Source organism: Pyrgilauda ruficollis, unplaced genomic scaffold (genome assembly GCF_017590135.1).
Source record: "Pyrgilauda ruficollis isolate IOZ18807 unplaced genomic scaffold, ASM1759013v1 scaffold14, whole genome shotgun sequence".
Taxonomy (NCBI): Eukaryota; Metazoa; Chordata; class Aves; order Passeriformes; family Passeridae; genus Pyrgilauda; species Pyrgilauda ruficollis.
Genome location: NW_024512543.1, coordinates 9,712,845 through 9,740,578, shown reverse-complemented (window position 1 = coordinate 9,740,578; position 27,734 = coordinate 9,712,845). Strand labels below are relative to the sequence as shown.

Below are 27,734 nucleotides of genomic sequence, written 5' to 3'. Positions count from 1 at the left end.
GGAACAGCCCCTCACAGCTCTCCTTGTCCTAGTGTGCAGCCAGCCCTTACTGCACCCTGACATCAGCTCTCCTGGTATGACTGCCAGGACAGCTGCACCATGAATGGCATCAGGGAACTCAACCTGTTTAAAAATAGCTGTGAGGAAAATGCCATCAGTTACTTTTACCTGCATTGCTTCCCCAGCACATGTGTGTGTGTAATCCCAGAAATTTCATATAGGCACAATTAAGGTAATCGAATAAAAGCAACAGAAACCAGGGAGTACTGAAGACTGCTGCCAAGAAGTCTGTCAGGCTAGATCAGGCTTCACTATCCAGCTCAGAAACTCATCTCACAGCAGCTTCAATCAGATGTGTCAGCCAGAAGCCTCTCATCTTACTGCATGTGCCTACCATATCAGGTCTCACTGTGATCATACAGTTGGAGCTTTGCTGATTCCCAGAACACCAGACCCTGCAGGGTTTTTCTGCAGGGCTTTTTTTTTCCCCCTTGAAAACTCTGTTGCTCCTGATTGCATCTCTATGACCCAATACTTTATGAATCTTCCTAAGACCATGGCTCCTAGGTTCCCATTGCAAGGGATTCTATTGTCTACCTTAACATCTGTGGAAATGAGTGAAGAAAGTTTAAACTGAAAATTGTCTTGTCCAGATATTAGTACATTTAAGAGTTTCTTTTAGTGACAAGATGGTGCTGCAGAACAACCTCTTTTCAGAGGTAAGGAAATCCCAATGCATTCCATCTCTGTAGTACCATGCTACTGATTGCCTTTTGTTGTTGTTCTCATCCTCCTTAAGTGTTTTTTTGTTTTGTTTTGTTTTTGGTTTTGGTGGGTTTTTTTGTTTTTGTTTTGTTTGTTTGGTTTGTTTTAATTTGGCTAAAGCATGAAGTGGACTATATGCCATTGACTTCTAGTTCACAGCACAACCATATTTTTCTATTTTTCTTGCATTGTAACTGAATGACTTTCTAGCCAATACCCCACTGTTTCTAGGTAGGTAACAAAGCAGTATTAAGGGTCCTGACATAATTTTTGCTCTGAAATAACAACTTCCCTACCTTGATTACTGCCTCATGATGCCATGATGGCTTGATTACTGCACAGTCAAGTAATAGCTTCTTGAGAGGTCTCCCCTGATTAAATCGGGGCTATGAAGATGGAGAAGAGTCTGAAGGGGAAGCCATACCAGGTGTGGATGAAGTCACTTGGTCTTCCAGCCTGGAGGAAACTGAAGAGACCTCATCCCTGATCATGGTCTTCAATACCCTCACGAGGGAAAGCATAGGGGCAGGTACTGATCTCTTCTCTTTAATGACCAATCAGCCTAGGGTTGTCAGTGGAGATTTAGGTTTGATATTAGAGAAGAGTTCATCACCCAGAGGGTGTTTGGGCACTGGAACAGGCTGCCCAGGGAAGCGGTCACAGCACAAGCTTGGCAGAGCTCAAGAAATGTTATGACAGTGTTCTCAGGCACATGGCGTGACTCTTAGAGATATCCTGTGCAGGGCCAAGAGCTGGACTCGATGATCTATGTGGGTGCCTTCCAACTCAGGGCATTCTGTGGTTCTGTAAATCATTTCCAAACCACCGATCGTTTGTGCCGGTGTACCAGGCCGGGCGCCCTGAGGCCGGCTGCTGGAGCCTGTAAACGCTGCTCTGAGCTTTTTCCCCGGTAGCAGATGGCCCAGGGCAGGCACTGTCCCGTTGCTATTCTAAAGCTCCCTTCTGTCGGTCCGGCCCGCAGCGGCCCCAAAAGCACAGCCCTGCGGCACAGCCAGCAGGGCTCCCCAGCAGCGCTGGCTCTGAGGGAAGCGCTCCGAGCTCACGGGGGTCCCGGGCGTGCAACGTCCGATGTGCGCAGGGCGATGCCGTGACCCCCACGAGGCGTCCGGCCGACAGCCGGCGCAGCGGCCGCGGTGACCCGGATCTAACGCTGCCCCACATCCCGGCACCGGAGGGAAAGAGGGACCTGGCTCGCTTCTCGCCCTCCACACCCACGGACGCGGCGGGGGGGCCGGCCCAGCGCGACTCTACAGCGGCCGCGGCGCCGATTGGGCCCGGCCGGCTGCCGTCCCCGCGGGGGTGTCTGGGAAGGAGAGATCATGGCGGCGGAGCCGAGCAAGACGGAGATTCAGACCCTCTTCAAGCGGCTTCGGGCAGCGCCGGCCAACAAGGTAGCGGGGAGCGGCCGGGGTCCGCCGGACTGTCCGTGCCGGGCTGTCGCTCCGCGGCCGCGGCCTGCGCTCCGACTGGGCCCCGGTGGGCCCCGGGCCGCGCAGCGGCGGCTGTTGGGGCGGCCGGGCAGGGGCCCTTGGGGAGCGCCTGGGCAGAGCGGCGGGGCCGCCGAGCTGTGGCAGGGCGTGACGGAGCGGCAGAGCCGTCGCTTCAACCTGGCTGTCCCTCTGCCTTCGCTTTAGTCGTGCTTCGACTGCGGCGCCAAGAACCCGAGCTGGGCCAGTATCACCTACGGGGTCTTCCTGTGCATCGACTGCTCCGGCGTGCACCGGTCCCTGGGCGTACACCTCAGCTTCATCAGGTGCGTGGGGAGCGCGGTGCCGCCGGCAGGCCTGGGGCAGCCAGCCCGCCTTGGGTGCGAGCGCGCAGGGACTGGGAGGGAAGGCTCACCGCCGAGCCATCACCTCGGGGTTGATGAGGCTTGCTCGCAGGAGGGTCCGGGCCACTCAGCACTTCCAGAATGGAGTTTCCAAAGCACCTCAGGTGGAATGTCGACATGTTACTTTCGCTAACCTTGCAGAAACGCTATCTAGACTTGGCATTGTAGGAAGAGACGAGAGTGTGGTGTGTGAATCTTGCCAGTAAGGCAGCAGTGTGGTGTACGTAATTTTTTGTAATGCTGAGCAAGGCAAAAAGAGGAATATTGTTCAGTCTTTTTGGTATCAGCCTAATGGGGAAGATGGTGTTGGCTTTTCAGCCTACTTCTTGTTTTCAGTACTTGTGAAAATTAGCATTTTAAGTTAAGAGAACTGTGACCTTTACTTGCTACGAGAGAAATTGAGTAACTGGTATGAGACACTCTGTGTCCCTTAGCTTTACTTGGATGTATTCTCAGTTGCTTTGTCACGTGTTTTGGCCTAACCTGTGGGACGGGCTGAATATGAGTCTCTCATGTTGTGGCGAGATCACATGTAGAACGAAAGTTCTTGGCTGTGCTGTCCTAGCTCAAGCTCCGCCCTCCAAACAAGCAGTACAAGGGAGAGATCCTCAAAATTTGGATAAAAGCTGGTATTTTTCCTCACTTTAAAAGTTGAAATTAATTTTTTAGAGGGGCAAAGAAATTCCCAACATATTCTTTCCACCTTTGCCTCCTACACTGTGGAACAGTAGTGAGATATCTCAGCATTTTAGGCCAGAGCTTGGTTTTGCATTTGGTTTGCCTGGTCTTTATTAATAGAAATTATTGGTTCTCATACAGGTCCACAGAGTTGGATTCTAACTGGAACTGGTTCCAGCTGAGATGTATGCAAGTGGGCAGTAATGCCAACGCGGTGAGGAGCCTCTGTAGGCATTTTGCTTGCTTTCCCTCTTGCTAATCCACATCCTCTCTTTCTTGGTTTTTTTTTTTTTTTTCCTTTGTGTGGCTTTCTTGGTACCAGTCTGACCTGAATGTGTAATAAATGGGGGAATTTGTCAAGTGTGCTTGGAAGTCAGACTGTGACCTTTGCATGTATTGTTTTCTGATGTTCAGGTCTCTCTTTTTTTGCACCTCATTTAAATGAGAGGCATAGCCTTCTTAAATGATAGAAGTTAATAACACTGATCAGTTTGAAAGCTCATGCTCAGCTTTGTGACTCAGAATCATCTCTCTGTAGAGAAGGCGGATGATTTTCATAGGCCCCTGGAGTGAGACTTCTCTAGAAAGCTGATCAGTGAATGGTTGGCTTATGCTGTGTTCTCAGCTTTTCATCCTCTGTCTCTGGGAAGTTTTCTTTTTCTGTTTAGTTTGTCTAGTGCTTGCTTGAGTATGATCTAGCAGTCAGGAGACTGAATATTCCTCTCTTTTCAGACTGCTTTCTTCCGCCAGCATGGCTGCACCACCACAGATGCCAATGCTAAATATAACAGTCGAGCTGCCCAGATGTACAGGGAGAAGATCCGGCAGCTGGCAAGTGCTGCCATGGCCAAGTATGGCACTGAGGTAAGTCTGAGAGCTCTGCAGTGCTAGATGGATAGTGCTGGATGCTGAGTCTTGTAGGGTGCCTTCTTTTTTCCTTCTCCTCTCTTTAGTTGCTTATAGATGGACTGAGTGGAGCCCCTGGGCACTCCCCTGAGAAGAGTGATGCTGATTTCTTCATGGAGCACACACAGGTGAGAAGAGCTGCCTAAACCAGGCAGCCTTAATAGCTCTCCAATAGCCAGATGTTCAGCCAGGAGCAGTCCCACTTGGCTTAGAAGGACTCTGAATTGTATAATTAATTGGTAGGAATGTGGAGGAAGTCACATTCAGTCATCTGCCTGGGACACAGTCACAGGTCTGAACAGTCCCTGTAATATCCATGTCCTTTGTTTTTGAAACCATCTTTAGCTTCAAGAACTCAAAGCTAAAACCTGTGCCCTGGAAGATGCTTTGTGTGCTGTGTTAATGCTTAGTTTCTTTGTACAGTTAAAGCAAGGACTAGCTATTACTTTGAACTTCTGGTTTAGAAGAAACTTTTCAGTGCATAGACCCTGCTAAACTGGATTTGGGCAACTGCACCATGCCAGGCAGACTTTCTCAGGTAATGCAAGAATTGGCTGTATGGCAAATAGAGACAGTGGAAGTGGAGATTAATTTTTTCCAGGAAAACTCATTCACACTTTCTCCCAGATTTAAACTAATTTTCTTTCACCTGGGAAGTCCTCACATTAGCGAGCTTGTCAAATGATTCTGTCATTCCTCCTGGCCTTACATTCAGCTTAGCTTCCTTTTTATTTTTTTCATTTTTGTCCCTGCTAAGGGAATGTGGATTTGTCCATGTGTTATGTTCAAGGAAGGCATAGTCTGAAGTTTGGAATAAGTTTCCTTTGGCCTAAAATTGAATACAGATCACTACCTGTAGTAAATTCAGGATTGTTTGGTTCATTCATCTTCTGGAAATAACTGGAATTAGTATCTCCTTGCAGTCTTCCAGTACCTGGGATGTAGCAGATGCCAGCCAGAATCCTGCACAGTCTTCTCCAGAGATGGAAAAAGCAGCAAAGTCATCAGAAGGTAGTGAAGTTTCGAGTTCTTACTGAATAATTTTTCCAAGAACCTGCCTTCATTTCCAGGAGAATACAGTTCTGTACCACTGTTGGAAGGGCTGAACTTATCCTTTGGTTCAGGCCTGAAGGAGTGGAAGTTCTGCACACTCTTATGATGTTTAGTTAAATTAGTGGAGACTTCTAAAAACACTGTTCAGTTTGGCTCAGTTCTTCACTTTTCCTGAAATGTACACAAAACTGTTTTGGGGATTAGCTGCCCCATTTTCCTGCTTTCAGACATTATTTGTCTAAACAGTCTTCTCTACCCCTTGAATTTGGTGGGTCTGAAAATGACATAGGACAGAAAAATTTCTAGGGTGAAGGACAAGGAAACCAAGAACCTGGGGGCACAACTGTAATTTGAAACAGCTTTGTATATTTCCCTGCAGAGTGTTTACTTTCTTGTACTGTGTTAAGAGAATAACACAGAAGGAATAATTTGCAGAAGGAATAATTTGCTCTGTGGAGACATAAAGTTGTTTGCTTGGGAAATTGCATATTTCAAGCTGTAACTGGATTTATTTGTGGGGGCAGAGGAGCTAGGAGAGATGTAGTGGAAGTGTGAACATGCTGAAAAGAAGAGGGTTGAGAATCAATCTGCTGAGTGTTCTTTTCTGGTTTTCTGCCCGCAGATCCCAGCCAAGGTCCATCTATTGACTTGTTGAGCACATCTCCTAAGGCTCCTCTAGGTAAGACTCTTCAATCTCAGATCAGTCTTGCTCTTATACCTACTGCTTAGGAGTAAGCTCAGTGAGGCTGGAAGCAATGAGCCAGTTTCAAGAATGTCTAAACAAGCTTATCTCCCTGTTGAGCCAGTACTTAGGATGTTCCTGAAACCCAAAACCAAGTCACAGTTTTCTGGAGGTTTCCTCCTCGTTTGGATAATTGAGTTCAAAGCTGTTGCTCTCCCAAAAGCATGTTTTCCTGGTTTTGAGATTTGGACAAAACTTGGCACTTGCATATCTAGAACTTGGGTGATCAGGGCCACGTGTCTGGTTTTTTTTGTTTGTTTGTTTGTTTCCCCACAACCTTTGGAGGCAAATGAATTTTTAGCTTTCAGAATAATAGGGATTTCTGTCTGATTCTCCCGTGCCATTACTGTCCCGGCTGCACACAGAACATCTAGCTGGAGCTTCTTCCCTTACTGAGAGCATGCTCCTAGCCCACAGTGGGTTCATTCTGGGTGGAAAGCCTGTGTCCTCAAGTGTCTGTTCATTCCCCATGTTTTACGTCTCTTCCTCAGACATGTCCATGTATCTGTCAACACAAGGGGCCGCTCCTGCTGGAGGTAACTGGCTAACAGCTGGCCTGCGCTGGCTGCTTGTGACAGCTCTGCTTGCCCCTCCTGAGATTCTGCCTTCAGTTCTAACTTTAGCTTCCTGTGCTTAGAGGGAGAGAACAAGACAAAGCTTATATTGTTGTATTAAGATCTAAACCAGATATGTTGTATCTGTAAAGAGACCATATTAACGTTTCTGTTAAATGTTTCCTGAAATATAAAAATCTCCAAACATAAACCCAAACAACCTCGAATCAAGTGTTAGGAACAGCGAGCGGAAAACAGTTTCAGATAGTGTGAATATTTTGAATCCCCTTTTTTAAAAAGACTTGTCATAAGATTAGAAAAAAGAAAATGTCTCAAGAATAATTTATGGGCTAACAAAAGTCATGTGGCTGTAGAAAGTCAGGAGACACACACACATGCAAAAGAAAAGCCCAAAAAGGGCAGTAAAAGATTTTGGATTTAGCTATAGGAAGCTGAAAAATGTTTTGGGTAGTCCCTCTCTGCTTTGTTCTTAGACTTTTCCCCAGACATCTGCTGCTTGGCTGGCCCTTGTCTGGTTTTACAAGTGTGGCATGCCCTCAAGAGGGACAAGTGCAAGGTGTTGGGGGACCTGTTGCTTTTATAGCTTGCTGCACTTTAGGTCCATTTGTTTTTGTATGTTCACGTAAACACAACTTCAGAGTTCTTGCTGCTTTGTCCTTAAGGCATTGATGAGGCTCGGACCTTCACATGCCTCTGAAGCTGCATTTTCTTGAATTTGTGTATGGGATAAACCTAGTCTTTCTCTAACTACCCTGATACCTGCTGCATAACACTCAGAGGAGTTATTCACAGTTCTTAAATCAATTATAAGTTGCTCCAGAAATGGACATGCTTCTTTAGGCTACCATTCTTCAGCTGTGGAGCTTCTACGTGCATCTTTCTTGCCTGGGTGAAATTACCCACCCAGGCTTTTGATGTGAGGATGCATGGTGTGCCCTGGACGCTACTGCAGCTGGACTGTGGTGGATGTTCATGTGGGTTGCTGTCTAATTTTTGCCTCTTAAATTGATTCCCTTCTGCTTATTTGCTGCTTCCCTCCTTTTGCAGAACTTAAATCCTCCCTCATTGGAAAGAAGAAGCCAGGAGCGGCCAAGAAAGGGGTATGTCTTAGCTCTATTATGGAGGGAAGGTGTTGCATTTCTGCTGTCCTTTCCCAGATTCTTGCTTTCTGCTTAACAAAGCTGTAGAGATCTGCTTTGGGGAAAGGAGACCTTAAGCAGCCTGTATATTATTGCAAAAAAAACCTATCATTACTGGTTGTGGTCTGAAGCATATGTGGTTGATCTCTTAAGTGTTGGCCACTGATGGATTAACTCTTGGATGTTCTTCCATACTGTGTTGCATACTCTTTTGGGTCTGTAGGCTGTGACTACACAGGGAAACTGAAGGCCTCATTGGTGAAGCAAGAAGTAGGATTCAGGTTTTCTTCTACCATGAACAATCTAGGATGAAGAATTCACAGGATTTTGTTCTTGTTTTTAAGCTGGGTGCAAAAAAAGGTCTTGGAGCCCAGAAGGTCAGCAGCCAGAGCTTCAGTGAGATTGAGCGGCAAGCCCAGGTGGCAGAACAGCTGAGGGAGCAGCAGGCAGTGGAGTCCAGGAAACAAGCTGAGGAGTCCATGTAAGTGCCCTGTTTGGATGAGTACCTTGCACACCTAATGCAGAAGTAGTGTGAGGTTAATGCTGTTCACCCTGGGACCACCAAATGTGACTACAGAACATACTGCATGAGAGGAAGAGCAGTAGCTATATGCCACTATGGCCCTTGCAGCAGGGCACAAGTTATACTGCTGTATTTTATGCAAATTAGCATTCCTGGAAGAGTGTAGGGAGCAGATACTTCTGTATTGTGTTTTTCTATTCACCTTTGGACATGACTAGAAAAGCCAAAAGCTGAACTGGATGAATCATTCTGGGTGCAGAGGTGGCAAGAAGATAGACACTGTGATGCTTACAGTAAGGAAATAATGGTTAGCCAAAGAAGAATTGAATCCCAGTGGAGGAGATGGCAAAACAAGCAATAGCTTTTGTGCAAGGATTTTTGGCAGAGCTGTTGTGAAAGTGGCTGTTTTGAAGGCTGGTTGGGGTTACTTAATCACTTGTTCTTCTACCACATGGGCAGCGAGGGAGGGTAATGTGCTGGCACTCACCATGGCTCTTTCCCTCAGAGTCACCTCAATGCGACTGGCTTATCAGGAACTGCAGCTTGATCGGAAGAAGGAAGAGAAGAAACTCCAGAACCTTGAAGGGAAGAAACGAGAACAAGCAGAGAGGCTGGGCATGGGATTGGTGTCCAGAAGGTACTTGGCTGTAGTTGGCATAGTATATACAGGTGTCTTGGAAGTACCCTGCTCTGGAGAAGTTTCTTGAAGTCAGTAGTTTGCTCTTGTATTAGATAAGGAGATGAGTTAAAGTGCTCATATGCTGTTCTCTGACTGAAAATGCTTCAGGCCCCGGAAAGAATAGGGACTCAGTTCAAAGGTTCTAGTTCTCATTTGAGCTGTTCCACAGATATGTGTGGCCTGTCAGTGTCTAGCACTAGAGCCCAGCTGCTTGATAGGTGTCCCCCTGCAGAATCCTTCCTTTACAAAGGTAGCTCAAGACTTCTGAAGGAGCATAGATAAGTGATGAAGAGGGCTGACTTCCCCCAACTCTCCCTCAAAACTTGTGTCACCTGCCCTGCCCGTGAAAGCCAGATTCAGTTTTGAGGCAGACTGGTTGTAGGGACTGGATGCTGTCAGACCCATCAGCGCTGACTCTGCCTGTTTGTTGTGCTAGTTCTGTTTCACACTCGGTGATGTCTGAGATGCAAGTAATTGAGCAAGAGACACCGCTGGTAGCAAAATCTTCCCGCTCCCAATTGGACTTGTTGGAAGATGGTGGAAGCTTCACATCTGGACCCCCCAAGTAAGACTTAGCTTTAGTGTAGTTTTTGCTTATTCCTGAATTTTATGTCTGGTGTAAATTACCTACTTTTGGTACCTAGGTACAAATACAGTCCCTTCTCATTCGAAGACGCATTTGGCTCACGATGGGAAACGGACTCTTCATGGGGCGTGGACAGAGAGGAGGAACCGGAGGTGACTGTTTCCAGCATTCGGCCGGTTTCAGAGAGGTAAAGTGCTTGCCACTGCTAGTGTACCTTGTGCCCTTGCGTAGGGGACAGAGGATAAGTGTGGGAGCTGTGGCATAGATGCTGCTGTAGCAGGAGCCTTGTGCTGCAGAAAATTACTTGCACAGGCACAGACAAGCCCAAGAAAAAGGGCCTCGAGTGAAAGGGCCTTGGATACTTCTTTGCCTTTCATGTCTCTAAGTTTATACAGCCTTTGTGGTCACTGAGTGCTGACTGTCCTGAGATGGGGAGAGGAGAGCTGCAATTCAACTAACACTTAAGGATGACCTACTTGCCTTTGATTAGATGGGGTCTGAGACAGAAGTCTTGATTCTTTACTGTGTTGGGGAGCTTAATCTGAGATGTCTCCTTGTTTCCTCAGACCCACCAGTAGGCGGGAGATGGAGAACAGGCCATCCATGGTGGAATCCAATGAAGCTCGGCAGAAGTTTGCTGGGGCTAAAGCCATCTCTTCAGATATGTTTTTTGGGCGAGAGGCAGATGCTGAGGTAGATGCATTCTGCAGTGCTTACACTGGTACAGCTCTGGCTTTACCTCCTCCTGTTTGCTCAGGGCCTGCTTTGTTCCCTTCCTATATAACCTTTTTGTTTTGTTTTCTGCTGCAGTATGAAGCCAGATCCCGACTGCAGCAGCTCTCAGGCAGCAGCGCCATCAGCTCTGCAGACCTGTTTGGAGAGGCTGACAATGTGCACTCAGGTTTGTTAGCACTCACTGGGTTGAGGAAGGGGGCAGCTTTGGAAGACCTAAACTGGAGGGGATGAGGGTGCTTTCTGGAGCTTAGGGACTCTGGGCTAACTCATCCTGGTTCTTGTAGGTGGTGTGTCTATTGGAAATGTCCTGCCTGCAGCTGACATTGCACAATTCAAGCAAGGAGTGAAATCAGTTGCTGGCAAGATGGCTGTCCTGGCCAATGGGGTGATGAACTCCCTTCAGGTGAGTTACATTATGGCAACTTGAGAAAGACTGTTGTTATGTTCAGGGACTTTCACCATAACCTGGCTTTCATTGGAATTATCACTATCTACCCAAATTATGTGGCAAGTCCCTGTCTTTTGTAGCTGTTGACTGCAGTACAATAGCTGAGCAATTGCAGGGGGCCAGTGAACTCTACGTGGCCAGCCTTACCCTCCTGCTGCACAGGACACTTTGTCATGTCAGATACACCTTCTCCCACAAATTCCAGGCAGAATTTTAGAAGTCAAGGTCATTTTACCTTCTGCCTTTGTACAGTGTCCTGTCTAGATAAATTCACACTGCATTAAAATACCAGACCTCCCAGTTTCTTGTTATCTGTCTCTGGATTTTGCAAAAAGGTGTTGTAGCAAGGTGTCTCTGTCTGTTTCCTCCTTAGGATCGTTATGGTTCATATTGATGACCCAGGGACTGCAAGGGGAAGCCAGCAAGAGGCACTGATGCCACCTTTGCCTGGAGTAAACTCCACAGGATTGTCTTATTTGTCTGGGTTGGGTGGGGAGGGGAGAAGGTAAGCGGAGGGGGTCAGGACATGGCTGTGCCCAGGATGCTTTCTGAATATCTCTGGATTCCACTCTATTAAAATTCAGTGTGCCCTCATACCCACTGCTATCTACTAGCCAGTGGAGACAGGCCTTCTTACAGGGTTAACCTCATTGATGTAAAAGATATGACAGGAACTCCTGGGCTGCCCTCATCAGTGCTCCTGTCCTTCTTTGGCCCATACCTTAGCTCACCAAGTAACAGAGAAAAGGGGAATGCTATTTTTCTGAACATCATGTGACATGACTGTTTTTTGTTCTGATCACTGCTCCCAATCCATGGTGCTGTGGAGTCCTCTGTATTTGCAGGGTTTGCCTTTTACCGTGATCTAGTCCTTTTTACTGTCTTCTAAACCAACATATATGAATGCGGGAGAAAAAAAAATCAAATCAAAGATTATTTTTTTAGCTTCTAACTACATCATCAGCAAAAATGGCCCAGGTAAAGAAGTAAAGAAATTCACTGGATCCCTGGTTTATTTTGTTGCCCAGGTTTGGATCAGATCAAAGTACTGAGCCTCTGACTTAACCATGAGGTGCAGCTGTGAGGACTTCTAGTCCTGTTCAGCTTAGTCTCTGGTTTTAACAAGAGTGCTTTTCTCTTCCTTGGACTGTGGTGGTGAGGACTAGGTAGTAAGAAGAAGGGTGGGAAAGGGCTATTTGCACACTGTTAGCAAAGGAGAGGCTGGGGCTGTTTGTTCTGGAGCCTTCTGCCTGCAACTGGGAAGAGGCTTGCATGGGTTTCACCTCTCTTGACCAGTTGAGGGGCTGCGGCAGCTACTCAGCTGCTCTGTGCTGATGTTTCACTTTGGTGGGGCACGAGGGGGGAAAAGTCGGGTCTTGTTCTTCTTTGTCTCTGTGCTCTGACGCAGTTGTGTCAATGTCACAATATCCACAGCAGGCTGGGGCTGCAGGGAGCAGTGGTGTGGCTGCCTCGGCTGCAGGGTGGTGGCGGTCCAGGCACTCAGGGGTGGGGCCGGCACCTTCCCCTGCTGAGGGGAGGGGTTCCTGGGGCCCTGGAAGATGCCGGGGCCCTGCACTGGTCCTGCCCACCAGATACCGCCCCCTGAGGAGTGGCTGGGGCAGCGGCAGCCCAGAAGACCCGAGAACCCAGATGCAGCAGAGGCCTGACACAGCATGCTTTATTGCCAGGCTGTCACAGCCACTCACCAAGCTGGGAGAGAATGCACAGATAATAAATAATTTAACTTACAATAAATAAATAACCCTGCTGGCACCCTACTACAAGCTTTGGGTTACCAGCTCCTGGTGGCCCGTGCTGTAGCACTTTATGACCAGGAGGAGCGAGGAGGCTCCAAAAAAGCATGAGAAACTGAAGGTTCCCCTGAAATAACTAGTCCATGCAAGCTGGGGCACAGGAGCTGGGCTAGACAAAGCCTTTGGGTCTGTGGAGACTTAAACTGCTGAGTTGGTTGCCATTAATGCAGTGTGATGCTACTTATTTTTGTAGTTTTAAGGGCTACACTGCTGCTCCAACAATACCAATATTTACAAAAAACCCCAGCTTGATCTCATTTGATGACTGCTTCCGTTTCCCCCTAGCCCCAGTAGGTGCTCTATATTCTTGCAAGCCATATGACCTGTAGCCAAGGAATTTAACAACCCTATCCCTCTTTTCCAAATCTTCTGACATTCACTTTTCTAAATTACCATAATATGCTGTTGGAGGGATGGGGAGACCTCACAGAAGGGCACTTAGTACAGCAGCGAAGCCAGACAGCACCATGCAGTACTTACTGCAATCTAGCTTATTTGCTGCATTTGCTTTGGCAAGTCTTGGACACATGGAGGAGAAAGCACAAAGCAGAGACTGGTTGCATGGCAATATCTAAGCTTCCCTTTTTTAGGAACTTTAGGAATTTCCTTACCTTTGATCATATGCAGATGCAGCTTTACTGGGAATAATAATGGAACACAAGTGCAGAGCTGCTGCTGGCGATTTAACCACTCAGTTATCTGGGCCAAATCTGAGCAGAGCTACACAACAAATCACTGGCAAGCAGCCTGTACTAGCGCTCCTGCCGCTTCAGCACCTGCTGAACTGGAACTGGGAGGGAGCCCCGGTGAGAGCGTACCCGGCTGGTTCCAAGCGGTGGCAGAGCTGGTGGCCGCTGGCTTGTCTTGCCTGCCAGCAGAGGGAAGCATAACTGTAGCTGTAAATAGCTTCTGCAGAGGCGCTATTCCTGCACGGATTTGTTAGCTAAGAGCTAAGAAAAAGGCAAGTTGTTGCTGGGAAAAGATGGGTGAACCCAGCACTGGGGATTAGCACAGCCACACACACACTGCTGATGTAGACAGAACCCACTGTTAGAGCAGATGCTCTGGGAGGAGGTGCTGTTCCTCCAGTGGGTTCTGGAGAAGCCCAAGATGGGAATGGTCCCCACCCTCACAACCTTCAGTTTTCAGAGGAGTCTGTCTCTTCATTGGAGCCTTCACTCTCAGCATCCATTTTTCGACGATGATGTAGAGGTTTCCAAGGTGAGTTAATCCTGGGTGAGTTACGAACGGGCATATTTGCTGTGTCTGCACTGGAGCTGGCAGGACCAGAGACAGAAAGCCCCGAAACCTGCGCTACCCTGAAAGAGAAAAGAAATATGCTAGGCAGCATGTTGCAGAAACTTCTACTGCAGCACTCTTGGAGTGCTGTGGGAGAAAGACTTGAAACTAGCATAGGGATGGAAAGATGTTCATGGCCTAGAGGGGGAACACATTGTATCTCCCAGACTCACTTTTTGAGTTGAATTGAATCTTCTATTTAAACATATCTTCTGGGCTGATCTCGTTCCTTCCAACACTCCTACTTTTCACCATCCAAACAAAATTTCCCTGTTCGTTAGAGATTGCTGCTTCCTCTAGATCCCTATTTGAGTCACACTCTTCCCCTCTGCTTCTGAAGACTTTTGTAAGGATTTTGTTAACTGCACTGAGGCACCACAAAGAAAGAAGCTCTTCCTTTTCAGGTTGCTCCTTTAGCTCCTCTATTGTTTTGTAGTAGAGCAGAGGAATAGGACAGTACTTTATTCCACTCTTCTTTAGCATGCTACCTTTAATGTGTTGATTTACCTCCTAGTTTAGGCAATTCCACTTACAATTTCTCAATTTCCTCATCCATGGCAGGGTCCAGAAACAAGTCTCCTTTATCTGGAAGAGCCCCTGGGAAACAAAAAAAACAACCAATGAAAGCATTAGAGTTAGGCTATTCATTCTTCAAGAGAAGTGTTCAAGCTATAGCAGCATCCAAAATCTGGCCTGCAAGACAGAAAACACTTTTCCCTATACCTCTTAGAGAGATGGACACAATGTTGAGGATCATAGACACATAAAGAATGATGATCTATTTTCTGTGTCTTTCATACATGCTATAGCTGAGCTCAGACTAAATTGGAGGCAGCTTCAGTAGCCCCACTACAGCCCTGAGGATTGGCAGTTTTCATTCACTGTACAAAATTAGAGAACTGACTGTCAGGGAGATGGAAGTCTGTCAACTTTGGGCCTCTGTTCATTGCCCAGTATAGTCACCAGTACCAGATGTAATATATGTGGTGTTGTCAGTGCCACAGCCTGAAACATGCACTATACCACCTAGGGTTATTTATGTTTTTGTGCCACCTGCCTTTCTTGTGGTGTATTGATCTTGGGGATCAAAACATTCCACAGATTTAAGGCTTTTGCTTTCCTTGCAACTCGGGAAAGTCAGGCCTGACTCTTGCACATTGCCTACAGGAGTTAAATGTGGATGAACTGTGCTCCAGCATTGCTTGCTGTCTGGGTGTGAGCATGAAAGTCTGGGCCAGTGCTTGGGTACCCTCTCAGTGTAAGATCAACATGCTCCTTTTCACTTTAGAAACCCTACTCCAGATGAAGGACATGATGTAGTTCAGGACTGGAACAGCTGATTGATAATCCTTGCTCTTCTCAGAAAACACTGTCCTTAGCAGAGCCAGAAAGGAAGATGGGGCTCTTAGGAAAGCCCTCTTTCCTAATTCTTTAATAAACTCCTGGTATAGGGGTCATGGGAGAGTGTGATCACCCAGCACAGAAATAACAGAGAACAGCACAAAGATTGTCTACCAGAGCCTGATAGAGAGTACCACTGCACACCAGGACAAAAAACCTATTTGATAATCTATACCAACAGTACAGTGAGGAATGCTCTTTCTAAGGTTTTTCAGGAGACCTGGATGCTACACTCAATACCTTTGGGAAGGGGCTTTGAATTCCTTGTGGGAACACAAGTATGTTTGCTGGCTCTGTAACCTTGCTCTTGCAGGAGAGGCTGGAGAGCCCTGTCCCACAGAGGCAGGCTGGCAGCAGTCATCAAAAATGTAGCAATGAGTTCCTGAAAACTAGAGTAAGTTTAGACCAGAACCAATTCCCCCATTTATTTGGGTTCTGGTCTACTCCTCCTGTAAATGAGGAGGAAAGTCTGGCACTGCAAAACAGTGTCAGTAGATTCACAGAAGTGTCCCAGTCTGCTTCTTTTTGTGTACTCAATTAAAAGAATAAACAACTAAAGCTTAACTTATTTCTGTAGTTGCAGAGTCTACAGGAAAATCTTTAGGGCACCAGATTTACTTGGAAGAGTTGATAAATGGCACTTGAAGAATTCACAAATCAACATTGACATTGGAGATACACTGCAAATTCCAGTCTGCCTGGCACACTCAATGGCACTGTCCCAGCCTGAACAAGCTGCTTTAATTCTATCCCCATCCCTCAAGAGGAGCTGCTGGCTTTGTGAGACCAAAACCTCCTTTGCCTGAAACTGCTCTCGCTGAAGGGTTTGGGGGAGCTTGTGATCCCCTACAGACCAAAGACTATTGAAATCACCCTTCAGGAGAGATTAAAAGACACCAGGAAAAGAATCCTCCTTTCCTTGCCAAAAATGCTAGCACCTGTCAGACTTGTGGTTGCTGCCCCTCCTCTGAGAGAGGCCTCAGCAGGAGGCTGGAAGAGGGCCAGAGGACAGGCCTACATTAATGGAAACAAAAACCCACTCACTTTGTAGATGGCACAATGGAAGCTGTGGGCAGGATTTTTTTTTTTCTTTTCATCTGTTTGCTTTATGCTTGACTAGAAGTAGATTTCATAGGGCAAAGGAAAAAAAAGATTTTGCTTGCTGCCATCCAGGCATCACCTTCCTCCCAGTGAATACACTGCTTTCTAAGCCTGTTTTCAGAGGGGATTGCAGGGGTGTATTCATGCACCTTTGATACATAATCTGCCCTGCCCCAGAGGAACATTTGCAGCTTAAATGGTTTGCTGTAAGAAGGGGCTCAGCCAGGGAAGACACACTTTTACTGTACTATGACACACACCTGTGCAAAAGAAGGAGCCCTCAGGCAAGGTACACCTTTTCACTGAGTTTTGTCTTTGCAATTAGGGACTGGCAGATACTCAGACCCAGAAGAGGAAGAGGACGCTTACCCAAAGACAGAGACAGTGATCTACTCTTAATGGCCAAGTGATTTGCTGAATGGAGATGAGTGTTTGGGAACACCCCCACACACAGCCCTCCCTCCCTGCTCCTGCCATTTAAATTTATCTCCTGGATACCATCTTGTCAAACAAAAAAGCCATTTCTGTTCATCTTTGTAGGAGGAGGAAGAGCACAAGCAAGGCATATGGGGGAAATACGAAACTGTGGGTGAATTATGGATGGATTACATACTGTCCTTAGCCAATGTAACACTGCTTCCCTGCTCCAAACCAGCACAACATAGACACAAGCAGTGAGATACTGGGTGCTAAGCCCTGTGGTTCCCACAGCAGCGTGGTACAGATTTTTGTAGCAGTTTATGTTTTATGATCAGATTTTCAGCAGGCCACAGATAGCTACTAGCAAGATCACACCACCTTGAGGGAAGTTGGGGAAGAGCTGGGAAGCACTGGGCTTTCAGCCTTTCAGCCAAGGAGACAGCAGAGGTTTTCCATTAGGTGTACCTTCTTTCCTTACAGATAAGAGCAGCCATTTAAAATCTGCATGAGCACAAAGGGCTAAAACATAGGATGACACCTCAACTCAGTAAGCCTTGAGGAAGCTCCACAGCTTCAGGCAGACAGTAAGGCACAGTGTTATTTTTAAAGTTAATCCATCAACAAAAAAAAAAAAACTTCACCTCACTCTCTTCCTGACAGTGTAAAATGTGCATTATAAATACAAATGAAATTCCACAGAAATACAGAATGACTGAAAATCAAGAGCTGTGTCATTTAGAGAAGTCTTACCTAGGGCTCGATTGATGCCCTGATCCTTTGCAAGAGCCATAAGGAATCCATAGAAGGTCATTCTCTGCACACTGCTCAGCATTTCCTTCACAAGAGCAGAAGGTGGACAGCTAGGAAAAGAGAAACAGAGATCATCTTGTCTTCTAAATTATAACCTTTTTTTCTAAGACTCAGCTTAAGATTGAGAAATAAACCCTTTCACCTGTTCTAACACTGTAAGGTTGCCCTGACTCAGTTTAAAATGAAGAGCCACACACTTGCTTATTGAGCACTGGATCTGCTCCCCATTTGCTAAGCAAGATCTTTGAGTTGGGGGACATTCCTAGGAGCAGTCTTACTTGTCTCCATTCCAAGGACAGTAAGAAAAGCCTAGATTCACTCAGAGGCATACACATTCCAACTCTTAGCATGTTTTTTCCTCTGGGAAAAATCCTCTGGGAAATGCTTGCTTTAAAAAGTCAATAAAATTTCATAGAAGTGTTAAGTTTGGAAAACTAAGACCACTGAGTCCATTGGTTAATGAAGCACTGCTGTGTTCACCACTAAACCATGTTCCTAACTGCCACATCTACACATTTTTGAACACTTTCAGTAATGCTGTTATCACATTATTATCAGTGATGGTCATCCAAGGAGCAAGAAAACCTCTCCAATGATAGCCTAAATGTGTCAGAGAACACTATTTAGGTGAGGACTAAATTAGCATATCCCCTTCTTCTACACTCATCTTAACCCCTGGTCCTGAGTTCTAAGCAGTATCTTCATGGTGATGCTTGCTCTTGACCAATACTCCTTGAAGGATTTAATGCAAAATCAAACTGCCTCATCAAGAGGAAGTGTTGAACGGTCAGTGGTGTAGTGGTACCCCTGGGAGATGTGGGGGTGGGCTAGTAATCTCTCAGGCAGCAGTGGTTACCAAAGCCTGAGTATTGACCTACTGCATGAAAGGTTGGGAATGGCTCCCCTCATAGTGCTGTGCAAAGCCTGGCCTACCAGATGGTCCCACAGTACTCTTCCCATCTGAAGTTCTCAGGACATACAGGGACTGTAGAGCTTTTGTTGTTTAAAAGAACAAAAAAAACCCATCAACTCCATGCTTAGATATCTATAGCACTGGACAGCAGTTCAGCAGTAATTTTGTGGATCACAAATCTGGATTTTGAAACCCAAAGTAGAAATCAGGTGGAATTTGTTATGAGTTATTGTCCTGAGTTATTTTGTGTTTCTAGACCATGACCTTCTAGGAGGGCGAAGTTTCTTGCAGATAGTGAAAATATGATCAAAGTGTCTGTCAAAGCTATACAGTAAAGTCTGGAGTTGCTCCATCCTCTGCTGAACTAGCTAGTTTTGTGCCTGGATCTGTAGCTGGAAACCAGCTCCAACATAGGCTTGGGTACAGATGACTGTGTGAACTCACCTAGGTACTAAGGCTTCATACTCCATCCACCCAGAGGGCTCTTTCAACTCCCAAGTATGCAACTGCACTTGTTTATCCCCTCTAGCAAACTCATGATGGATCTCTCCTTGATGAAAGTGTCAATGCAGAAATGAGATGGAGAGCAGAGACCCAAATCCATCTATTACTTGAATCAGTTCAAACCCTACATTTCTTTGGCCCATGAAATTGTTTCTCTCATTCAGTTAAAGCTGTTCAGCTATGATGTTTCCCTTTGTGCTTCTTCAGTGAGAGCCATGTGGGAATATCAGCTTGTTCAAAGGCCTCTCTTTCTTCACAGCTCCAACCTTACCAAGGGTCTCCAGAGACAGAGACCTTAAATTTGTATTTTAGACTCCATTCATACCTGTATTTTGATCTGTCACACAAGGACTCCAGGCACTGGTAGAAGAGAGATGCCTCTACTCCTTCGAGTGGGTTGCAGTCATTTGGGGGCTGGCGCTGCCGATGTTGCCCAGAGGATGATGTTGGCACAATCACAGTATTTGGATTCTTACCAGCCAGCAGATCTTGATAAATGGCAGCCACACTTTCCAGGAACTCTAAAAGAACAGAAAGCTGTTTAAAACTCAGCGCTGTAACCAGCAAAGCATCCTCCTCACCTACCAGACTGTGGCTTAAAGCGTTGTTCTGTGTTGTACATAGCACTAACTGAAAATAAACACAACTCTACAGCATCCTGCATGTTCAGAACAGATATTATGTATGCCCATACAGTCATTTCCATAGAAGTTGCTATCTTCTTCTTATTAGGATGATTATGAGATGTCACTCACTCTGTTGAGAAGATTCATCTCAAGGGAGCAAAGGCTAGCTAGCACACTATAAAACAGTGAAGCATGAAAGCTAATGTAAAACATAAAAATAGTTTGTGAAGTCTAAAATGTTTTCTTTCTCCACCTCTTGCCACTGATTTAGAACTCATCCAAGTTGGGAGCAAACTACATTGAACTGCAATAGGAGAAAAGGGAGCATGTTAATTAGGGCTCCAGGCTGTATATCAGCTTGCCTCCATACTGCTCCAAAGTAAATATAACACAGGATCTAGAAGAAGGGCCAGGGCAGGTCAGGGCTAGAGTTGGCAGAAAGCCTCTCCCCAGGCTCCTCATACTACCCACTGTTTACTGCAGGAGTCTAATTTTAAACAAGTTTGTTTATGGATGTGGTCAGCAGTTTACAAATCTAGATTCCATTTGGAGTGGTTTGCATGTGTGTGGGTTGGTGGGAGAGTGTATGACAGGCTGCGTGTGTGCACTGTGCCTGGGTGAACAGGACAGGGATGGGATCTCTCAGAGTGTGTACACAAGAATGAGCCTGCCAGGACTCCAGTGGCATTTAGGTTCCAAGTGAATGGAAGTGCAATGCTGTGCATGTGGTGGGTGGAGAGGAAAGTCAGGATGTCAGCAGGCCCTGAGGCTGTGCTGAGGTTCTGCAGCTCCATGGAAATATTTGTTATATCAGAGAAAACTTTCCAAACACATTTTCTGTCCCTGAATAAAGGCATTACAAGCCTGGTTCTGCCCAATTCAAAATCACCATTTTGAACTGTTTTTTTAGAATAACGCGTAATGGAAAAAGTTGTGATATGTACAGCAGAGTTACAAGGGAGGTATATACAGAGAAGTATTGAGAAAAAGAGATTTCTGTATTAGGGATAGCAGCAGACTCGTAACTGCTAGAAAGATGGGAACTCACAGGTTGGATCAGATCAGAAGGCCACCCAAGTTTACTCTGACCACAGACTATGCTCGCAACAGCTTCTAGCCAGTGTTTCTGTGTATCCAAACATGGCCCGTTTTGCCTGGTCGAGGCCAATTGTGAGCTACGTCCATCAGAGGGAGCCATTTCAGTGTGAGCGACAGAAATCCATGAGCTTTATGTTAGAAGGTGCTGTGTGCCAGGAGATGAGAAAGTGGCACGCTAGCCAGTGCTTGGGAGCATATCTAATATCTATTCAACCTCTTTCTGTCCTGAATGAGATTCTCATTCCTCAATCACAATTTAGAGGGGCTAGGGTGACAGGACAATGTATTTTAAAGCAGTCTCCCCATAGAGGACAAGCACCTGAATGCTCATCCAAGTTTCTCCACCTTGTCTCCTGAAGTTTAAAAATACCTGGGGATTTTACAGATGTATATGTGTGGGTGAGCATGAGGAAATACACACACACAAACCAATATTATTTGATTTGTACTTTTCCTGCCAAGAATTTCAGGAGTATCCTATCTAGTTAAAACTCAGACTGAGAAAGTGGGATAGAATACAATAAATGACCAACAATATGAAGACTGTTCATATGAATTATCTGTTCCTTTTGCTTTCCAACTAGGGGGTCTCAAATCAAACAAAAGAGGTGGTTCTTCACAGGACAGGTGCCAAACCTGTGCAATTCTTCGCCAAAAGTTATGGAGGTTACACGTATGTGATTTCAAGGGGAGGCTAGAGAAGTTCTTGGGAGTGGAGTCCACTGAGGGTTCCTAAACCCATGGGAATCATACCCAGTTCAGAAACTCTCTGAGCTGGAACCAGCTCATAGTTGAGCAAATATTAAGGGGAAGAATTATATCAATTTGTCCAGCTGCTTTTCCTTTAAAGGCACCAGCTGGTGGACTTTTCCTATGCTGTATCCAGCAGGATTGAATAATTTCCTTAAAGAAAGGGAAAAAATATTCCTAGTAAAAGCTAATTGTTAGCTGTTAACATAGTCTAGATAAAGCTGGAAATTCATGTCTCAAGGCCAAGACAAATAAATTCATCAGACAGCAGTTGCGGGTGTGTCGTTATTCACAACAATTTGGAATCTCCTCATTAAATCTCCTAATATCTTGACATCTGTGATACTTTTCATCAGTAGAGTCCATTAGCTATATATTTTCTGTGAAAAAAACATATCCTTTCAAGTTTCAAAAAGTGCAAAGATTGGGAAGCTGTAAAGTTGTAATGCTACAAGTGGGAGAAGTCAACAGCTTCCCGGAATTTACCTGAGTAGTAGAACTGGATCTGGAAAGCAAAGAGGAAATCAGAAAAAGACATCAGGCAGTCCATTGCATCATCCATCAGCACAATCCTATGATAAGATGAGAGAAACAGTTTAGCATTTACAAAAAAACTAAAGTCTGTAACCAGGAACCCCAGACCTTGAGAAAGGGCAGCTAAGGAACTATGGGCAACTGAGGATTGCTAGTGGCCCAGTATAAGAAGTTGGAGAGAGAAATGGGAACACCCATTGCTGCATGGATGCGGATGCCCTAATATCAACTGAAGGCAGCTTAAGAACCTGAAGCAAGGCGAAGATCCTGAATGTCAGTCACACACTTCAGCTACAGTGTGAACAGGGCAGTGTGACATTCACAGCCTGGTTGACATGATGGAACAAACACTGGTACAAAAACTGCGAGGCTGGTTCACATGGTTATACAGAATTGTAGAATATTCTGAGTTAGAAGAGATCAACAAGGATCATCAAAGTCCAGCTTCTGACAAAATATGACTACAGACAGGACAATTACACAAGTAGTAACTGGTGTAAGCAGAATGAGACTCATGCTATTCCTCTGCATATCAGACTTCATCAAACTGGCACATATTTCAGATTCATAAAGGTCACAACAATTGCAACTCACTATCTATACTCAAACTCTACTTGATTACAGAGGAAATAACATTGCACCAACATTCAGCTTCCTAACTGCACTTTGTGAACATCCTATCCTCCTTTCCCAATGAAAGAATCTGTCTCTTTTCATATTAGGTCTGTTATTTGACTATCAAGTCAAATTTCATGGCAATTGAAGACTTCTTGGGCCAGGGTCAGTCTTCTTTGTCCCTGCTAAGTTGTAGGTGCATGTAGGGAGCTACATGCATCCCTATTTTGAAGCATATTTCTTAAATATGGAAAATACCAGCCACAGGCCATAAACATGAAATATAAGTGATAGCGAAGTCCAGCTCTTCCTTTCAGGGAAAACATGTGCGGATTTCAGGGCAAAAATGAAAACAAAAACAATACTCTGGTCACTGCCACCACTACTTAAGGATAAAAAGGTCAGTCTCTGAAGTGGGAAAATCAAACTCATCTAATCAATGACAGCTTAGACTGTAAAACAGAAGAAAATACTCTAATTTGATGGGAAAAAACCCAGAGTATTAAGGTAATGCTAAAGAAAGGCAATTGGTATTTCTTTTCAACTGCATCTAGGTCTACTTAACCTGTATAGTCAGCATCTGGCATGCTGTGCCATATGGGGATTGTCAGCTCATTACAGCCAAAGTATGGGTCATCCAATAGCACCCTTTTCAACACAGGGCCAGATACAATCTGCACACCAACTCATGCAACATCAATTGTCTCAACACATTGCTGGAGAAATACTGTTCTGTCTCATGCAAAAGACTTCAGGGAGCTGTGTGGGAGGCTGACCTAGAAGAACATAGGATCTTGCAAGACTTCCCTGCCACTCAGACCAGTTCTGTTCACTGTGGCAAAATCAAACATGTAGAGCAGCTTGAATTAATTATCTCAAAGAAGAAAGACTGGGGCTAAGAGGGTCCCCAGGAGAAAAGCCAGTATTTAAAACAAAACCCTTTGAAGATGTCAAAGTGCTTCTGATTTATTTATTACATTCCAGAAGCCTCCTCTCCTCCTGTCTAAAGAAGCAGTAGCTTCAGTTCTTAATTCTCACTAATAAGCATGTTACTGAGATTGTCAGTGGCCACATCAAGGAAATGGCTTTGAAGCTGGCAGGCAGAGCATCTTCATCTCAGGCAAAACTGCTCAGCCACTGGCATTTCCAACCACTATTTAAGCACTGGAAATGCAATTGGCCACATCACTGATGAGCTGCACTCCCTCCTTTGAAATGATGGTCTGTCTCCCTGATACCTTCAAAGCACCAAAGCTTTCGTCTCAAAGACACAGGAAAACAACAGTGGGGAGTGGTTTTACATATTTGTTATGCAGAGAGACAATATTACATCACCTTCCTAACAAGAAACCCATTTCACTTGTTAAATCTAAAACTCTGGTCAACGGCAGTACTCTGCAGCAACAAGTTCCAGCCTCTTACTTAGAGGAGAGCATGAGAAAGTATGCAGAAGTATGAGAATTTGCTGGACAGTTTTTTGCTGTTAAAGACAGCAAGGAGCCTCTGAGGAAGCCTGAACAGCACATATGTGATGGAGGAGCATCTAAATAGAAGCAGGTGCACTCTGGTGCTGGGTTACTGACTCTACTTGGCCCAGGGGTTTGCCCGCCAGAAATGTTGAGAAGTCTTTAAATCCAATACAATCATTTATGAGGAGACTGACTGCAGCTGGCAATTTCCGCACATAGCCAGCTGACTAAGCACTCAAAGAAGCTGAGAGAGCATCATATGCAACATATCTGCACCTCTTTCTTGAAATATCTGGCAAGAAGGAAAACTAGCTATGGACTGTAACCTAGACAGCAGGACCAAAATTGAGGACAAAATCTGAAAGTATGAACTGAAACTCAAAAGAATTCATCAGGTATCTCATAAGGTATCTCATATTTCAAGGGATATTTTTTTGTTGTCCAAATTAGACTTTAAATCCTGAGGCCACAGATGTATTTAAGAAGTTAGTAGATGGCACTCAGTGAATAATGAAAATCAAGGAGGAACTTTGGAAAGGACTGAAAAAAAATGCCTACACTTGAGGCATTCTGGTAGACAGTATGGTGGTTTTTCAGGGTTCAAGTGGATTTGGTTGGCAGGAAAGCCTTACTATTGTGCCAGTGGGGACACTTTATGGTCTCCTGATTGTGGTTAAAATCTCAGAAATCCAGACTAGACAGGATGTTCCCAGGACAAACTCTAGACCAGGCAAGTTGCAAAGACTTTTACCATTTTCTGCTACCATTGAAGACACAATCTGTCTTAAAGCCAGGCTGGCTCAAACGAGTTTTCAGAGACTTGGTTTATTTACTGAGACATGGAGGCAAAAATAAGCGAAACATACAAAACAATCTGCACTCTTAGGCAATCTTTTAACACAAGTACTGAATTGCAAGCCCTAGTTCCATTAGTACTGATCAGTGCAACATGAGCTCACATACAAAATAAAACACATAGCATAGGAGCTGTGAACTACTGGTCTGTCACTACTCAAATGTGGGCAGCGAGTTCCTTGTGTTTCTTTTAAAATAGAAAAATCAGTGCTCAGGTACAGATCTTAAAATCATGGCATCAAACCAGAAAATAATTCCTTAATTTTCTGTCCTGCAATTTCAAGACTCAGAAAGCCAAAAGGTGTCTCTGAAGATCAAAGGTATCTCTGTAGATTAAAGTCTTTAATCTGCTAATGGCCATAACCATTTGAAAAAAAAAAATCCAAGAAATCTCACAGACACAGATATCCTAGTTCATTTTTTGGGTATGACTTCTGCAGCAGGAACAGGAAAATAGAGCTCTCTGATGTCACGTGAATAAAACCTATATTGTTGTAGCCTCCATTCTAATGTTCTGACATATCCTGATCTTAGTCCCACTGTTTGTTATCAGAGCATAGCAACAGCTCCTGCATGAATGGACTGCACTGTGCTGTGAGATCATCTCAGTCATGCAGCACTGAGGCTATAGCTCTGACTGCCCTGTTCCCTACAGTACCAATGCAGGTCCTGGTTGTAACACTGAATGTAATGGCTACTCCTGCTGCTACTTCATTTAATTATTTTCTGAAAAAAATTAGCAGCAAAACCGTTGGGGGCCTGCAGACTGAAGAAGGAACAATGTTTCTAGGTTTGCATGTGACACCCATGTTTTGCAAACACTAGGTCAACTGGTGCTGTAAGAAAGTCTGCAGAGCTCACCCTTCTAAGAGGCAGAGAGCAAGGAGGACAATGGGAAGTGTAGACCAGAAAAAGGACAAGAGTGTGAGCAACAGTCGTAAGCAAAGAGAAAAATGGTTTAGAAATATGACAAGTTTTATTAAAATTGTTCAATTAGATTAGCTTGTTACAGAGCTAGCAATGCGCAAGTAAATCTCTAGCCAGCCAAAAGTAGGAGTGAGGTCACCCCCACCTGAGCCTCTGACAGAGATCTCATATCTCTCCAACACCTGCTCCCAAAGCCAGCTTGTCTGTCTCTACAACACATGCACAACAGTGCAGCAGGCCCCTGAATGGGGCCTCTAGTTTACAGCAGCCTTGTGGACTAAATTCCTTGACACAAACATCACAACATGTGTAGATATGCTGAAGTCTCCTTCATTGCATGCACCATCACAAATTCCTGCTCAGTTCAGCTGGAGCCCCATGAAATACACACCAGCACATGGGACTGGTGCTTGTGTACCTCCATGAAAGGAAGTGGCAGATAGATCTCTGCTACAGGGCTAGTGTTCTTTCTTAGTCTGGCACTGGGGGACAAGCAACTGAACAGATGTGTGTACCTTATTACATTTTCCATATCAGATGGTTAATAATCAGCTGCCTGGGCTGGACTGGAATCAGCAAGCACAATCAGTAAAATACTCCATATCACATTATCAATGCCCTGAGCCAATTATCTGCTTTTTGCCTTGTCTAGATTAAAATAAAATTTCAAACACATTAGCTGCCATGTTCTTACCAAACATACTTTAAAACACTGGCAATCTTTCAGAGGTTAGTGTGTTTTAAATGTGATCAGCCATAGAAGCTGGGTCAAGGGGGAACACATTTTAGAATGGTAAACAGTATTTGGAATTGAGTTTAAAAAACATGTCAGTTAAAAACATATTGGCTAACATTCTTTTATCTGCAACTCATCTAAACATAGAGCCAACAGCAGCATTCTGCATTGATATTTCAGTCTTTGTATATCTTAAATATATACTCTTTCCCACTGCTAGAGAAACGCCCTGTTCTTAACCTCAGAAGATGGAGACTCTTTTCCCCAAAACCTTAAAATCCCTGTTCCTACCTTTACCCACAGGTCTAGTTCCTAAGTCCAAGCATGTAGGACTAATCTTGCCTTTAAAGAGAGAATAAGGACCCACCTTGCTGCTTTCTGAGTGAGTTCCATTGGGAAGTCAGGGCAGAGCAACTGCAGCAGGCAGTGGTATTCCTGTGCTGTCAGCAAATCTGCAGGAAAAGAGAGGTGAGAACATTGTAATTCTTTTATAGACTGTTCCCTCCCCTTGCTTCCTCTCTAGGAAAAAAGTCTCATATTCCCTTTACTCCCAGTTCATTAGTCTGAGTATTAAAGACAATATAACTGTTCCCTAGACTTTCAGAGCTGGGCTCTTTAGATGGAGTTTCCAGCACCATCTGAAAGAGGCCTGATGAAGGGGAAATCCTATTATACAGGCTCCTGCAGAGAAACTGGTAACAGGTAGTGAGTGATCCAGTGTGAAAAAGGGGTAACCAAAACAGGGCAGTTTCAAGTGAGAACACAGTTTGGTTTGACTTGAATATAACCATGTGGAAAAAGGAATAATTTCAAAGTTGCTTAAATTTGCTGAAATTCACTGGCATAGTGACATTCCCCACAATACACTTGAAAATCATCCACAGAACATCTGGCAGCAGTAACAAAGGCAAACAAGGTTTTTGGGTTGTGTATGGAAGGCTGCAGAGTATAAACCACAGACGTTATTACTTTGGCATTCAGTAAGGCAGCTGGATGGTCTCTTTTGGAATAATGTGTACAAATCTGGTCACTGTATTATAGGAAGCATAGAACAAAGATCCAAAAAACACAAGAAAACCAATCAAATGATTCATGTTTTAGAGAGCAGCTTTGTGAAAGACTGGTCAAGAAAGAACTCTGTGGCTCAGCAGAAGGAGTCTAAAAGAGGTGACTCTTAGGGA

The 27,734-nt window shown here is 45.0% G+C and overlaps 2 protein-coding genes across 3 annotated transcripts in view; one reads left to right on the top strand and one right to left on the bottom strand.

The window, feature by feature from the left end:
* Positions 1-1,692: 1,692 nt before the first annotated feature.
* Positions 1,693-11,685, top strand: ARFGAP2 (ADP ribosylation factor GTPase activating protein 2). Of its 2 annotated transcripts, XM_041459932.1 has the most exons (17): positions 1,693-2,177; positions 2,421-2,539; positions 3,437-3,509; positions 4,028-4,159; positions 4,249-4,329; positions 5,125-5,212; positions 5,877-5,933; positions 6,488-6,532; positions 7,619-7,671; positions 8,055-8,191; positions 8,739-8,870; positions 9,349-9,477; positions 9,557-9,685; positions 10,065-10,191; positions 10,309-10,399; positions 10,518-10,636; positions 11,055-11,685. In XM_041459932.1, the coding sequence occupies exons 1-17, from the start codon at positions 2,106-2,108 to the stop codon at positions 11,073-11,075; spliced, it is 1,605 nt and encodes a 534-aa protein (XP_041315866.1). In that variant the 5' UTR covers positions 1,693-2,105; the 3' UTR covers positions 11,076-11,685. The 2 variants fall into 2 exon arrangements, with proteins under 2 accessions (XP_041315866.1, XP_041315867.1); XM_041459933.1 differs by lacking the exon at positions 6,488-6,532 and having other exon boundaries at positions 1,696-2,177.
* A 658-nt stretch (positions 11,686-12,343) lies between these two features.
* CUNH11orf49 (chromosome unknown C11orf49 homolog) overlaps positions 12,344-27,734 on the bottom strand; it is a 79,765-nt gene continuing 64,374 nt past the window's right edge. The window contains exons 4-9 of the mRNA XM_041459934.1: positions 26,921-27,005; positions 21,904-21,989; positions 19,269-19,464; positions 17,467-17,576; positions 14,328-14,391; positions 12,344-13,814 (exon numbers count right to left, since the gene is read on the bottom strand). Coding sequence (XP_041315868.1) covers positions 13,634-13,814; positions 14,328-14,391; positions 17,467-17,576; positions 19,269-19,464; positions 21,904-21,989; positions 26,921-27,005 — 722 coding nt within the window. The 3' untranslated portion in view covers positions 12,344-13,633. The remainder of the gene's footprint in view (positions 13,815-14,327; positions 14,392-17,466; positions 17,577-19,268; positions 19,465-21,903; positions 21,990-26,920; positions 27,006-27,734) is intronic.

What these genes read in the sequence shown, in the direction of transcription:
- ARFGAP2 (XM_041459932.1), top strand. Translation starts at nt 2,106, where the DNA reads ATGGCGGCGGAGCCGAGCAAGACGGAGATTCAGACCCTCTTCAAGCGG. An exon ending in AGCAGCAAAGTCATCAGAAG is followed by an intron (nt 5,213 to 5,876) that starts GTAGTGAAGTTT and finishes TTCTGCCCGCAG; the next exon opens with ATCCCAGCCAAGGTCCATCT. An exon ending in AAACAAGCTGAGGAGTCCAT is followed by an intron (nt 8,192 to 8,738) that starts GTAAGTGCCCTG and finishes TCTTTCCCTCAG; the next exon opens with AGTCACCTCAATGCGACTGG.